The sequence below is a fragment of the Acanthaster planci genome, linkage group LG15, assembly GCF_054643075.1.
Source record: "Acanthaster planci isolate LZ-2023a linkage group LG15, COTS_SCS, whole genome shotgun sequence".
NCBI lineage: Eukaryota > Metazoa > Echinodermata > Asteroidea > Valvatida > Acanthasteridae > Acanthaster > Acanthaster planci.
In genome coordinates, this window is record NC_141791.1 from 14093537 (window position 1) to 14110010 (window position 16474).

Sequence of the window (16474 nt, forward strand, 5' to 3'; positions counted from 1 at the left end):
GCAACTTCTTTTGGCCCTTTTTTTCTGGGTACATGCACTTGTCATGAACCAAACTAAATCGGCAACGAGGTTGTCCCTTTAAAAGCATGCCCACAACTCTAAAATATAGGTAAACAGGATCCTTTAGATATCATTCCAGAAAATTGGCCTGGAGTAGCGTGAAACCACAATTTGATTGCAGTAAACGTTCAGCCTTCCCCTCTTTATTCAAGGTGTCATTTATGACACGATTCTCCCCAACCGTACAGGGCATATCTTTCTCCTCTTTGCCTCACCTGAAATTGGTGGGAATACAACAGAATTGTGATTCTCATCAAGTTGTCTGCGTCAGTCAATGAAAGGCAGCCATTGAAGAGGTCTTGCGTAATGTAAAGACTTGTTTATCAGATGTCCGAACAAAGGACAAGAAGTAAAATGCGATGTCTAAAAAAAGGCAACAAGTTTTTCTTCCTCATTACCCATTCTGAAAAAACTCTCCGGGGAACCTTCCGGGGGGGGGGGGGAACACTCTGGGGAATCACTGTATTAATGCACAACACAGCCTGAAATTGTTATTTGTTTTTCATAATTACTTGGCTAACAGAAAACAAGGTCATAGATTCAGCAATTTAACTGTACAAGTTATACTGAGAACAAAATGGAAAAAAAGGCCAAAGTACTTGTGCGCAAAAAAAAAATAGAAGAGACTGGGGTGGGGAGATTGGGATGAGATGGAGGGTATAAAACTTGAAAAATGAATGACAACAGTGGATCCTCAACGAGGACAATAAAACTACATAGGCCTACACCTGGCCTTAAAGACAACCACAGGCAAACATTGCTCTGGAAATGTGTGGTATAATTATATGATGTACGGGAAACCCCAGTTAATTTTGATGATCTACCAAGAACCAAATCCATATTTATGTATACAGTGAGTCTAGTAAATGCCCTTTAAACCTCTGGGCAGCTAAGGCATGCTTGTAGGTGAATATGCCAATCAACAAAAACCTGTTGACTTATTCTCTGCACTTCCTGTGGTGGAGAAGAACAAACAATCAGACTACTGTATAAAGGCGGCAAAATATCCCAGCAGAAAGGTGACTTTGGTCATTAAACCCTTGGCAAACAGAATGCTAATAAATTATTGCTAATACTTCGGTACTGGTATCATAACTCATTTTTTATTTTTTAATCGTTGCAAGAAAATAGAAATTTGTACACATACATTAACATCACACAAAGAAAAATTTGGGTTGCCGAAATCTGGGCCATTAGTAGCCAGCTCATTACCGACATACTTCTTGATAAGGAGGTAACTCTCCAGCTATTATACTCATTATAGTATCACTCGTTACGAGCCAACAAGAGAGCACAGAACAAACGTTAATAATTTACACTGTATGTATGTTTTAAATTCCTGAATGAAGCGAAGTACTCAAAGTTTGAAAGAAGGCTCCAAAAGACTCCTGAAAATGGATAACTGTCAGTTACAATTCCTTCCAGCATCAAGTTCCATCCCCCCACAACAGACAAACTACCGATACCCACAAGACAGTGCAACTTGTAATCACTGGTTGCAGAGAGATTAAAAAAAACATTAAGATCACCAGATACACCAATCAAACACACCAAAATGCCAGTGCATTAATTTTTCTCAGCTCCAAAAGTAACCGACACATGCACAGCTCTGCAGGTACAAGGCACACGTACATCACCCACTGGCTGAAGCTGTTTCTCATTTTCTGCCCTCCATGTTATCCTCCTCTCAATATCTGACGCCCGTCGGGATGTCCAGCTGAGTTCTTGGATGAAGAAATCGGAGTTACCCAATTGGGACAATAGTGGGTTTATTTATACCTGCGTCAGAGCTGTACACCTGAGGCGCTGCTGTCCATGTAGGGTTCACTTTTTGTGGTTTGCTGGAAAATACTGTTGCTATGACAACAGGGCCATTACAGTAATAGTCATTGATCCATGTTATTTTGGGGAGGTTGACACTCGCATTGTCATTTGACATTCTGAAACGTTATTTTTGACACTTGGTACAGGTATTTATTAATTCAGTGTAAATCCTTGTTATTTTCAAATGCTATGAACGAGCAAGTTGTTTCATTTTGAAAAGTCTTTTCAGTGTATTCATTTAAATGTTATTTTCTTTGTGTTGGGGGGGGGCTCAAGTGAGCATTAAATATTTCCAAAGGCATGCTATTTAGAAGGATTAAAATGACTAACTGACTGTAAGAAGAGTGGTCCCAGTGTTCAAACACAGTGAGTCATTACACAGGCTGATTCAAGAGCCATGACTCAAGGGTTTGGATTCCCCCATCCAACACAAACAAATCCCCATCTGTTAGAGGCTCTGCTGAGCCCTTCAAAGCAAAGATGTTCCCCCCAAAACTGTTGAAACCCTAACCACACATTAAAGAGAAATTTCTTCCTTGAGACCGTCTTGAGATGTTTGACAACCAGCTCATTATTCTTCATTGTGAGACTGACGACAATTGATTGTTCAAGGAGAAAGAAAGTTGTTCTGTGGAGAGAAGACAGGGTTACCTGCAGGACACAAGCACAGTATTGTGATAGATGAAGCAAGGAATCAATTAGACAAGCAAGATTCTTCTTTATGATGTGAGGTCAGAGCAGGTAATGTTAGGATATGAGGCACAGGAATCCCACCTGAAAAAAAGGGGTCAGCGAAGAAGTCGGAGGGGCAATCGAATTGGGAGGGGGTCCTTACAGATGCAAAAGGAGGGGGTGGGGGTGTGACCCTTGCCATTCAAGGCTGAAGTTACAAGAGTGTCCTCTTATGGTGAATCCAACACCAAATTTTGAACAAACTTACTTGAACATTGAGAACAATATTTCTGAGGGTCTGGCGATGCCTCAATGTTCTAATAGTTAACGACAGATCTGTACTGGAAATTTTTGTTTTTATTAGTTTTTTATTTTCCATGAGTTTATCTTTGTATAATTGCTCTTTTGTGCATCAGTTGGCTTTGAAAGTCCCTAATTCCTGCCACCATGGGTCTGACCAAACCAAGTCATTTCCAGGGTTTTCCCTTAATTTCTCTGACTGAAATATCCACACTGGTTTCCTCTTGACTCCAACCTGCCAACTGAGGAAAACCTAGCACGGAACCACTATTCAGAACATCCAGGATAAATAAGAAATGTGTCAATAGATGACTTTGCTCTTCCACTTTTGACTAAACTGAACCAACGATCCCTGTCCATCCAGCCTGGAATTACATGTCACATTATGGCAAAGAACGTTACTATTGTCAAATGCTTCGGTCATCATAACACATGATGAAATTTATCTCCTCCCATAAAAAACTCAGCCACAATGAGTCGTAATTTCTCTGCACAGCTGAGCTCTTAAAAATAACCCCCAAGAACAACAGGTGCAAGAACAATTTTGAGCCACCTCTACTATTTCTGAGAATCTCTTCAGGATTTTTCTTTTCCCTTTTTTTTTTTGGCTGTGGGCAAGAACAATCAATATTTTTAATTCCTGATTTGATACCTGGCCCACCCACAACCACACTTCCTCTGGTCTTTATTCACAGATTTTTTTTTCCTCACCAAGGAACTGTCTTGAGCAACAATTCAAGGATTGAAAGTCCAACTAGATTGAGACCACCCACAAGTATTTAACGTTTCTTGGATAACTTAGACCTGTGGTTTTTTTTTTCATGGGCGTCAATCATACATATGCACATATACTGATGAAATATATGTTTATATTTCTCCTGGCATGGACACACATAATTCACTGAAGATTAAACAATAGCATACCTCACACATTACACTGCAGCACAGGAGCCAGACTAGAGTAACCATAGTAACTATCCTTGAAATGTTCAACTAACTGTCACTGAAATGTGATCCTACAGACTCAATCCCATGAGATGTCTGGCAATCCAAAACTTGAGGCACACTTGCATTTGATGAATCACAGCAAACTATTGGCCAGGGAGGCATGTTAACAGTGTGCCTAACCACCTGTCTACAAGCCCAATACCTGGGCAGTAATGACTTGTCATTCTGATCCTCCTGGGTAGGAATTCCAACACAGAGTGGGTATCATATTGAAGTTCCTGCTTAACTTTCCACATTATATAATTTTTTTTAGTCTGGATGCAACAAGTTTGACACCTTTCAGTTGCCTCATCCCTGCCCTTCCCCCACATCATTCTACCCACTTTGGCCCCTCCCCCCTGTATTCCTAATTGATACAGTGACCTTCGTCTTGATTTCTAGAGGTCAACGGCAGCATTTGGTTGGGAAGTATTGGATACAACTTGGAATTTTCAACCCTGAGGGGTTTTCCTTTCAATATTTGACACCTTAATTTCCTTTGCCAAGACAACTTTTATTTTCTGTTTGTGAAAAAGACTGCTTTCACTTCCTTTTGTTTCCAGATCATTTAATGTCTTCGTGGAACCGTGGAGGGACATTTGCCTACATGTATGTCAGCCACACCCTGACCTAAGAACCCTTTACCAATGACAAATATTGTCAAGCTATTTCATATCCAATCTCCAAACAGTAATCACAAGATGATCACAAGGTCACTGGATGAGGAACACTTGAAATAAAAATCAGAAAGACCACAGCTCAGGTTTTCCCCTCGAATTCTGACAGTCTTAACCCAAGTGAAAAAAAAACCTGCTTTTTGTGTTGAGACAATCAGTGTATCAATTCATGCCAATAAATTTTAATGGCACAGTTCTTCTTCCTTGATTGCAGAAAACAAAACGGAAAATATTTACGGTTCTGAGTTGGGACTTTTTTTGACATCAAATTGATGCATTCACCTTCACAACATTGTAATCTTGTTCTGGTCTCTGATTGGTTGAATGGCTTGCACATGGTACCATCTTGGATTATTTCCAACTCTACATCTGTCATCATGAAGATCTAAAAACACCCCCCCCAAAAAAAAGAATTAATTGATACAGACTATCCCAGATGCCAATCCTACAAGATGGATCTAACTTTCCTGGTGTGTGATTGGTGGAATGAGTCATCGGTATTGCTGATGTATGCACTGGTTTACTGCCAGTTCATTGTGACGAGTTTCAGGAAACAATGCTGCCATCATGTGACCACGTTGAAAGCTTTTGTCAAGGAAGTTCCTGTGAATTAGCATGAGTCATAACAACCGTGCTTATGACGGCATGGAATAACAAAAAGTTTAATTCCTTTTAATTGCTTAATTTTAAACAAACTCTACTCCATGTTGCCAAATAATTACAAGTAGTCTAAATAAGTTATTAAATTTAATAAATTACAATAAAATATCGAACAAAAACTTGAACATATCCCTGCCAATATGTTTGTCTAGCATTACAAAGCTGTTATCAAATTTGTATGAGCATCTGTCATACAAACAGTTTTTTAATTTTATTTCCCCAATAAACATGTTGTTTGCCCAATTTTGATTTTGCGAGGAATTTCTTATGGAAAAAAACATACAGTAATATTTATTGTTCCAAAACAGAAACTAGGTGCAAATATTCAGCATAACTGGGCCCCAATCGGGCCCTGGGGACCTCTACCCTTCCAGTCTCTGAGCAAATCCACATCACAGCAGGACCAAGAAATTGGACTGGTATTAACCCCTGACCCTCTGGGGTCTAAAAAGGAGGCAAGATGGGGCCTTGATAATTCCTGGGCAGGAAGGGAGCCCGACCACAAAAATGCTCCCCTTGTTTGGCATCAATGTAGATGTAAGGGGGGTGGATCCCTGCAAATGTTGCACGATGTTATCATTATAGATCTATTTTGCAGTCTCTGGCAGGGAAACGAGGCAAGGATGAGGAAATTTGTTGTCAGGCAAAATGAATTATATTTCTTTAATTTCATTTTGCCGATTTATTTTTACAAACTGTGCACCCCAGGGAGGAGGTAAGTTGTACATTCTTTTTTATTAAAAATTATGAGAATACCTGCACCTACACCTACACCTACAGGTGGAAATTGTTTTCCTTTTAGGTTTGTATTATCCAGGAGGCAGAGGGTGCAAAAATGAACATGATCAAATAACTGAATGGCCCTTTACAGGAATTTTTAAATCTAGTACACACCAAACCAAACAGCTCAAAGAAAAAATAATATTCATGAATCATAATGTGTACAATTAGTTTTTTGGACATGTGATAAATGTACATATGCCATGGTTGTTCTATACACTTGGGGTCTGATATGTAACATTGTTGTGTCAATACACCCCCCCAACCTGTGTAATTTGACAAAGGATGTTTCACTGAAATGGAACTGTTACAAGTCTGCATTAATTAATCAATCACTCTTGGAATTTGAAGAATGTGTTCAAAAACTGACAAAATCATATGCCAAATGTAACTGGGACAGGAAAAACTTGGATCCTCAATTTATACAATGACCAATATGGGGAACTGCATGGCACCTACATGTACACGTGGATTTGAGAGACAGATGTTTCAATCATTATGATAAATTTATCTCCAAGCCATATTGATTGACTATAGATGTTTAGAGGGAGGCGGGTATGGGGGCGTAAACATTAGGCAACACTAATTCAGAGCATGCCACGTTTTCCAGAGACATAAAATGGCACTAAAGGTACATGTAGCAGTTGTTATGGAATAGGCTGTGCTGATGACGACGTGTTGTGTGGAAATGTGCACTGTCTAATGGGCACCAGCTGGGGACGACGGATTCCAACAACACAGGACACAATGAGTGGCGTCATTAGCACATCAGCCTACGTATTGACTGACTATTGAGGATTTAGGATAATTACACCGGTAACAATGTTTCCGTATCTGTGAATTCCGGAATAAAGATGAAGTCTGATAAAAGAAAAAACCCCTTTCTAAGTAAATGTACAGTTTAACCGGAGTCAAATACAGAACTGTGCTGTCTTAAACAAAAAATGCTACTGTTATTTCATTTTGTAATTGAACACAATTGGTTTCAATACATTTTAATGCTGGCCCAACTACACATAATGTACAATGTATGTACATGTATTTACTCCATACATATCATATACATACCCTGTACATGGTTATGTGCATGTAGAAAATTCATTTCACAATTATAAATGTTTTGGCTAATGGTGAAACTACTAGTACATACATGTATATACATGTATGTACAATTTTTTATGCAGCTTGTAGTTGAAATGAACATACCCCAATACATGTACAAATTAAAATGCTACGGAATTACGACACAAAAGTTTCTCCAGCCTACATCAACTTTTTTGCCAAAGATTGAAAATTTCATTTCTCATTTCTGATATATTTTTATACACCTGTGACACTGAAATGACACTAGAAAAAACGTGACCAACCATATACAGAGCCTTCAACCCGACCCAGTTTTCAGGGATTGAACCAGACTGTAGTTTAACCGACTGACCTTGAGGTGACCGGGACTTGCCATCAATCAAGAACTGATATATGTGATATATATACACCATAATCCTTGTGAATCTCGTGCAAAAAAAAAATCCGCAGCCTATCAGTCTCCAAGCCACAGAGCTTTTCCAAGAAATGATGCAAAAGTTCACCAACCATGAAGTCGTTGACACTCTCTGGATGTCAAAAGGTAACAAAGAGGATTTGGTTGCACAGTTCCATCTGTCTGGAGGATTCCAGTAGGATGTTTCCCCCAAAATAGGTCCTTGTTTACATCTTCGCCTGTTTCCTGTTGTGATGTCAGGACCGGTATTCATTGACTGTTGGAGCAGTTTTACAAGAGCGCCTTCCTGTCTTGGGTTTCAACCAAGGGGAACTTTGGTTTTGTTTGAATCTTTTAACTCCAGGCAACTGGAGAGATACATGTAGCCTATTAGTTTGGGAAATCCATTTTTAAGCAACTTTTTATTTGAAAGTTTTCTTAATAACAAAAAAGTCAAGGACTTAAGTTCGTCTTCAGAAAGGAAACCAATCAAAATGTGCACCGAGTGTATTGGCATTGCTAAGAGGAATTCTATCAGGATAAAAATGACAACATCATCCAGTACAATATTTAATTTGATTAATATTATCAATACTGGTGACTCACTTTGAGATTAAAAATAAACACATAAGCTTTTAAATAAAGGAGTTTGGATTTGAAACAGAGAGTCTTATCAACTGTACTTGAATTTTGAAACGGGTTTTTTTTTTTTAAGATTTATTCAGACAAGTACAAAAATGAGCCATTTGGTTTTGGCACAGTACTGGATTTTGGAGAACCAGGAAAAGTTACAGTAATAATGAATATGAATGGCATTATTGTGTTGGGTTTGCAGTCATAATTATTATGTTTACTGTTTGTTTTAGCTGTGGTTGGAATTATGAGCAAGGAGTGATCACCCTTAAGGGGCGGGGCAATATAGAATTCTGGAGGGGTAGCCTCTATCCTTACCAATTCTTACTACTGTTCTTGCTAGGATACCAATTAAGATGTTGACTTGTTTATGAGCTACTGATTTTTACTGGTTCAAGGTTCCCACACAATGCAATGTTTACGATTTAGGGGTTAGGCTCCACTAACCAGTTGCATTATTGTGGTCACTCCCTCTAATATCCCCTGTCAGGGGTGGTGATAATGACCCAGGGGGTCTGCGGTCAAGTTATACTGACCACCAGCCATCCCATGGACCAGGACATCTTTCATCAGGAATAAAAGGGCCTGGAATGGGCCCGATAAGTGGGGCCAATGATGGTGCTCACACAAGGCAGGGCATTGTCATCTGTGTTCTACTGAATTTGGATCAGCAGATTTGATAAACAGTTGTTAAGACTGTCAACAAATAACAGCACTTGGAAATGTATCCAGCCACCTGCACTTGTATAAAAGAATGGGGCAGATTCTAGAGATGAATACATCAGAGTAAAAGGTGACACAAGATCTCCGTATAAATCAGAGTTTCAATCCTTTTATCATAATTAAACATAACTGGACTCCAATGTTACTTTATTGGTACAGGAGCCCACATATGTACATGTACGTGTAATGTTTCACTCCCATATATAATTTTCACACATATGAAGTATTATATTGCATCTTAATGCTAGTGGGCCCATTTAGTAGTACACTGAACAAACGATTAAGTTTCCATAATGAACCGGCTAATGCAATGTTGGTGGGTATTTTCCAAATTCCCACCAGATTGCCGAACATGTTTCCATTATGCCATGCAGCAAGAGCAAGGATAAAGGAGGGATATACAGTCCTTGGAACCTTACAGAATACCTTGTTATAATAGTTACCGGTACCTCGTGTTATCAGTTATGGAAACCAAAGAAAAACAAAGACTTGGAACCTAAAATTGTCCTTGTGTGATAAATATGACCTTGTATTAAAACCCTCAGAGCCACAACGCCAAAAAAAGAGGGACCTTTTCTCCACGTGGAACAAACCATCACCACATCATTTCTCGGAGTTCGTGGTCATGCCAATGCATTACTCAGGTCTCCTCTCTAACTACATTTCATTACGTTGCTGTGGAAACTTGGACATTTGTAGCCGAGCCTCCAAAATAACTTCGAGCAGTGAGGTTCATTTCAGGGAGATACTGATCTTTCACAAATTGTTACTCTACAGTGGTTAGGGTCTGGCCAATGGGAATCTACAGGCTTATGGTGTATGCCTGGGGTGAAAGAGGACTACCTGAAGTCTTTGCCAAATTGGCCCGTTGGAAAATAGTTGTGACCATGTTAGGTAATATGTGGATACTCTCATCACCGGGTAGGGTTGGTTGTCATCAGTGTTCTTCTTATTTGTGTTTGACCGTATACAGTGTAGATGTATACCAGTTATTTTAAGTTAACGCAGTAAGGAATTCCACATGCCAATTTCTTGTTCTGATGAAACAAAAGAGGAAAAATGAACTAAGAGGCCTGGGGTTCACTTCCATGTAAAATTCCCAGCAGAATTGTTAGCAAGGGGCTTAGATGTGTCTATGGAAATGTAAATGCATACCAAAGGTACATGTACCTGGTACACATATAGGAACAGCGTTCCCAGTGTCCAAATAATTCCAGCTCCCTTTTGTCAGTGGGTTTTAAAAATGAGACGTTATCATCACGTCTCTCTCCTCACAAATCAGCATTCTCTGGGAGGGGGATCAACTTTGCTTACTCTGATATATGACATACAAAACTATCTGTTCTCAAATAAACATGACCTGAATGGATACTCTTCTCAGTAGCAGTAATCCAAACTCCCAGTCCCAGGGTCTCTTTGTAAGGGCTTCAGCTGGGATGGACAAAGATGGAAATTAACAACTTCAGGAATGAATGACTTCTGTGAGACTTCTTTCAGACAATGCATTATGTTTTAAAGTGGCAACGGTGTCACATATCCGTAGGGCCTACACAAATCATTGAGAATGAGCCGGTCACTTGTTACAGAATGCTCCTCCCAGGCGGAAAGGCCTTGTACAACTCTAAAATATCTTTCCACTTGAATTTCTGCAACATTACAAGCTTAAGACATGCCACTTGATCTCAAGTCATTAAAGGCGAGATGGTTCCATGGAAAAAAACAAACACAGAGCATGAGACTCTGGGGTCATGGAGAGAGGGCATTGCCAAGGGTCTAAGGTTAAGTGTTTTCCAAGGAACAGCAATGACTAACTTTAAGTCTTGATAAACTTGAAAGGGACACTTCAACAACTTTATAGAAATTGTATGGACAGAATTGGAAGCAATGGGTGGATGGTTAGAAAAAGTGATGGGCAAAAACTTGTGATCTTGTAATTACGGGGCTAATGATTATAATGTAATAATGCAAAACGTGTGTGGTGGTACAGACTCAATTGTGCAGCGCAACATACTGGTACATGTACATGGACTTCCTCCATCAAGATCTCAGTGCAGGAGAACCATTACCTGACTTGGCAAGAAAATGTTCTTGAACATTGGCCAGGCAGTTTGTTTGTGCTGGCCAGAGTCCCAAGGACTTCTAGAAAGTCCTGACTCCCTGCTGAAGAGAAAGGGACCAGCCCTGGCAAATGCTACCGAACATCACGGAAATGACAGGCAGAACTATCAAGCTGGCTAGTGACAGAGTGTACAAAGATTTTTGAAGTTTCTAAGAAAGGGGGAAATTCAATTGCCCTGCATTAAAAGACAATTGCCACTCACTCAATTATCTACCGTACTCCCTTTTATTCACCAGTTTAAAGAAATAAAGGACTTGCAATTTTAAAATGTTTCCCATTGGCATTTTTATGCTGTGCATTTGCATACATTTTGGGCTTTGACTGCAAACAACATTTACATGTCTGTTGATTTCTAATAATCTCTACCCTATTTCATTCCAGATAACACAGCATTTTCTTTATTTGCCACACTCAAGATGCACAATACCACACAACCCTCATCATCGTCATAAGGACCTACTCAGTTGAAGTGATGACCCATTACTGCTGAAACAGTGTCTACAGGAAGATGTTGGTGGAACTTTGTTGTTTGATGGAGATTACAGATCAGGCGAGACAGCTTTTCACACAACATTTTATCACAGCTGTGAGATTTTGTGGCATGTGACAGGGGTAGTCAAACACTCCAAAATCACTTCCAGAAGGTAAGATTCAGTGAAACAATGAAGAGTGATCTCACATTGTGAAGAGGGTCTGAATTGGTGGGCTGGAAGTTTCAACAATGAACTCTGCCTTCGAAATGTCATCCCTCAATCCAATGTCACTGCTGGATGACTGTAACTTTGCAATTGTAGGCAAAGGGTGTCAATCTGGTCACTCTGACAGTTACAATCTCTCTCTTGGAAGAATGGCAGGAAGGGGGAGGACAGAGGATTGAGTGCATTGCATCAATCAGTACAAAGAAATGATGCAAGATCTTAGTGAGGCCTCTGGACTCTGGCACATGACCGAGTCCCACAAATTATCACAAATGATAAATTTTGAAGAATTACTTTGGAGGTAATTATTGGACTTACATCATGCTCTGTATTTCTGCAGCAAAACTGACCCTCTGTGTAGACACCTTAGCACTGCTACCTCCTGTACTCTGCTGGGGGACGGCATCAGGACTAGCTGCTGGTGGTGTCTGACCACTCTGCCAAATCAAAAACGGAACAATTCCTCATTCTAACAGTCCTGAATTCTATGATTTCAATGCACTTTTTCAAGTTTCGAGCGTAAAGGACTCAAACTCTCCCACTTTTAAAATCAGCCAGTTTGTTTTTTCAAAAAAGCAAGGTCATTCAGGAACAAAACACACGTGTGAGTCCTGTAGGGCCGTGAGCTGATATGGTAGAATTCCTTTGGGGCATGTGCAGTTGGAATACCAAACTGGAACATTGCAATTTATTATTTCAGTCATCAAATAGTTGTTTTAAAAAAAATTGTGCCGAATTTTGTGTTTTACACTGAATGGTTTTAAGAGTCTTCACTACCGAATGGAAATTCAGAGCAACCAACAGTAGCGTATACAAAAATGAGACCCTTAACTAATCACTTCTAATACCAGCAAAGTCACCTTTTTTCCCAGATAAAGTTTGAACCTTTTCCCAGTTGAACATATGTAGACCTATGTTCTCTTCTTATCAGACTAATCCTCAATGAGATGGGGGGGGGTTGGTAGCATCTTTCTCTCTCCACATTTATTCCAGTATCGTCATTACGAGGGTTTTTTTTTTCTTGTACTGAACCTTGGGTTTTTTTCACTGACATCTTGCAGTCATTTTGACACCAATTTTTCGAAAACTGATTGGCCATTTTAATGCAATGTTCCTTTTTTCCAAGACAACTATTCGACCAAAAAAACATACTTTTTCACTGCATGCTCAATGTATGCGAGTCGACATGCATTTGAGGTCACAAATTTCAAATGACCACAACAATATCAAAACCCTATGTCACATTACTCATAAGTGTCTTTACATGCGTGCTAAGTTTCAAAAGAGTTCCATATACAGAAAACACTAGATGTCTCTGTGAACAACTTATGAAACTTGTCTGAAAAAGTGTTTTCTGAATGACCAAACTTAGCATACATGTAAAGACATAGGTTCTAGACACACAAGAGAAGTGACATTGAGTTCTTGAAGTAAGTCCACTTTGCAAAAGCTGTTCATTTTGACTTTGCAATGAACTTGCTATCTAAATGCATTTAAGTTGGATTGGATACTTTCTCCATTAGTAAAAACGGCAGTGAGTAGAAACAAACCTGCCAAGGCAAAAAACCCCTAAAACCGCATGAAATGTGTGCTAGTCATGAGGGGCTGCAGTGAATCGGACATCTGTCGTGATGTCATCAGCCATGTCGGCCAGCCATTCTTGTGGTCGGGATGACGTAAATGAGTCTTGATTCTTCTCTCTGATTGGTCAATTGGTGACTATTCCATATATTACACTTGAAACTCAATGGAGCAAAATAGTGTTGCGGTCTCAGGGGAAAATCTGAATTAGGCCTATTGACTAAACTCTTAACCTTTATATCAGACTAATCTGAGTAACTTGGACCCTACAAATCGCGTAAGCACCACAATGTTCATTGTACAGTTTCGATTTAATCACAACTACTGGACATACGACACTCAGGAATCAGTCGTCAGTGCGCGTGTGCTGACACGGCATACTTTTTTGTGAATGGTTCGCTAGAGGCAGGTGCGCCGTGATGTCGTCTCACGGACATTACCATACAGTTCAAATCATTATTTGAACAAGAGGGTGACATTACGCTCGACGACACTACGATTTCTGACTTGAAGAGGAAATTTCTCTTTTCTTCCCAAATGTGAGTAAACCTTATCATCATTATTGGAATCTCTGATTCTCACTTGATGCTAAGCTGGGTGCAGTAGACAGTTTAAGGACCATTTTGGAGGTGAATTTGGAGGATTTTGATTTGGGATACGAGCTATTTTAAGTGAAATGAATTAATGGAAGCAAAAGCCTATGGAAGTTACTTGGACCCTACTATCGCCCGACCATGTCCAAATGTTTTTAAAAAGGCGATTTGTAGAGTTGGACTAACAATGCACCTGTAAACAGGGCCCAACGAATACTCCTCCGTCGTATACTGGGCCCTGTCCCGATTCATAGGGATTTCTTTCGAAAAATTTTATCCGGGATATCCCGGGCCATCCACTTGATTTTATGAGCTGAAATTGCACTGTATGACTACTTATGGGGTAAACTTTCCGCTAGGTTGCTAATTGCAGAAAACTTGCCTTTTCCTCATTTGGAGGAAAAAATGTTGCCTTTTTCTTGCCGTTTTCCCACTCTGACTTGTACATTACACAGACTCCTTTGTGTAGTTAAATAAAGGTAGTCTGTCATGTCTGTATGAGAGCCTGTCTAGTTTGCACCCAGACTTCAGCAATTATGAATTTTGTTCAGATCTGTGAGAGTACCTGTTGATCTAAGTACTCGTGGAAAATCACAGCTGTTTTGTGTCACAGCTGAAATGTGTGCCATGCCCTTGGCTGGTTCCCTGTCCAGTCACACACGGGTGTACTAATCAGCATCAACACATCATCAACACGCGTCAACACATTGACAGTAATGTCAACACACCGTCAACACTTACAGAATGCATAGAAAACAGACGTACCGAACTGTAATGTATACACTTAGGAATAATTTCTATTTAATCGAGTTTACATTTTACTACATTTCAAGGGAGTTTTTTCACGCTAAAAATTTGTCTCTGAGCAGCGCCACCATTCCCCGCCATCTTGCCTTCTCACGGCGTTTGTGTTGACACGTGTTGACGTTGTGTTGACGTTAATTGGTACGACCAGTCACACACTGCTTGCGGCAGTCATTGGTAGAGCGGCTCTCCATGACGTGAAACGAAAGTGACGAAATAGCGGTCAGGTTTGTGCAAGTGGGGCAAAATTTGTAAACGGCAAAAAAAGGCAACATGTTTACGGGTCTAGACTAACAATAACATCAAACATGCCTAGTATTTATGCAATGTGAATATCTCCCACCATGACCATGCCTGCACTGTACCAAAAAAGGTTTGTTATTTCTATCATAATGCAGCAAAAAATGAGGAAAACATGCAAACCCTGTACAACGTGAATGGAGATTTGCCCCTTTGCCCAGACGTGAGTGCAATTTCCTCCGATCCAACCGCGAGAATTATTGTCACTCTTGTCAGCATTGTCATGATTTTCCGGGGGGGAAAAATGAAACCTAAAACTTCAACTTAAATGTGGCACGTACCTTTGGTTCTACAGCAGCCCCTGATGCTGGAGACTCTTTACTTTTTTCAGTCTTCTTTTGTTTCACCTTTGGCTTCGTCATGGTGACAAATTTCTGTTAAAATAAGCCCGAGAGAGTGTATCTTAAAGTCTCCTGGACGCCGCCATTTTGAGCAAGTGCGCGAGTTGTTTATTACCTACTCGACGACTGTTTTGTGTCTACACGTCACTAGCATAATATGTAAAGCGTGAACTATATATGTACTTCAGCGGACCTGGTCGCGCGGCTTTCTTCACATCCTGGCCCTTTTTGTAGAACAGTTTGAGGAATTAGGTCACACTGCAAAGTAACACCCTGTGATGTGGTCATGGCATAATACTAAAAAGAGTTGATTTTAACACAACAGATTTGGCAGTGCAAATTCATGCCGCAATCCCCTCACAAAACGTTCCTCCGATTTCCAAAATTTCCAACTCTTTTCCAGAATGTTCAGAAATTCGAGCAAGGGGCTTTCAAATCCATGTCTTTCTCTAAATACGAACAATTCACAATAGTGCACCTCCAAGAGTTTGCAACGTGTTAGCCAATCAGAACATGCGAAAATTGTCGACCCTTTCCAAACGTGCAATGGGTCGACAAATTTCGCGCATTGTGATTGGCCAACGCATTGCAAACTCTTGGAGGCGCACTATTGTGAAACGCCCGTATTCATCCAGCCCACGAAATAGTCCCTTTATAACCGTGACACCCCCCCACACACACACATAGACACCAAAGGGTGCACTGAACCAATTCAAGCTCTATTGATAATAGTGTAAAATCAACCAAGTTTGGAGCCCCATGACAGGCAACTGAAGTCCCTGAGGCCACTCAAACAAAAAAACAATGTGTTATTTGGTCCTTCAGATTTCATTTGATTTTCAATTCTTAGTAAGTTAATTAACCAATGATTTTTTTAATTATCCACGCAAAACAAACTCACCCCCCAAAAAGTGAATATTGCCAAGTCCTCCCAGCGGCCATTTTTCAAATGACATCCCTCACCTTCCTGGGGCTCTTCTGACTAATTTTAAATCCCATTTTTGTCTGCTTTGCCCCCAGATTTTGTGCGCCTCGGCCTGGCGGAGAACTTTCCTTGAATTGGGACACTGCACCCCCAAGCAAACACACGCAACATAAGAGGGAGTCAGGTTGGCGTTGACGGTTGCGGTTCTTTCTTTGCCTTTTGCGTCAGCAGCCCTGGCTCGATTCCATCCTCTGTCCACATGTAAATCGGTTTTCAGTCCCTACCTGATTTCGTGATGATTTGCCCAGAATATTCCGCTG

General features: G+C 40.2%; 1 protein-coding gene across 1 annotated transcript in view; it reads right to left on the reverse strand.

Moving 5' to 3' along the window:
• supt3h (SPT3 homolog, SAGA and STAGA complex component) overlaps positions 1–15536 on the reverse strand; it is a 50338-nt gene extending 34802 nt beyond the window's left edge. The window contains exons 1-2 of the mRNA XM_022234293.2: positions 15170–15536; positions 11929–12047 (exon numbers count right to left, since the gene is read on the reverse strand). Coding sequence (XP_022089985.2) covers positions 11929–12047; positions 15170–15250 — 200 coding nt within the window. The 5' untranslated portion in view covers positions 15251–15536. The remainder of the gene's footprint in view (positions 1–11928; positions 12048–15169) is intronic.
• Positions 15537–16474: the final 938 nt, after the last annotated feature.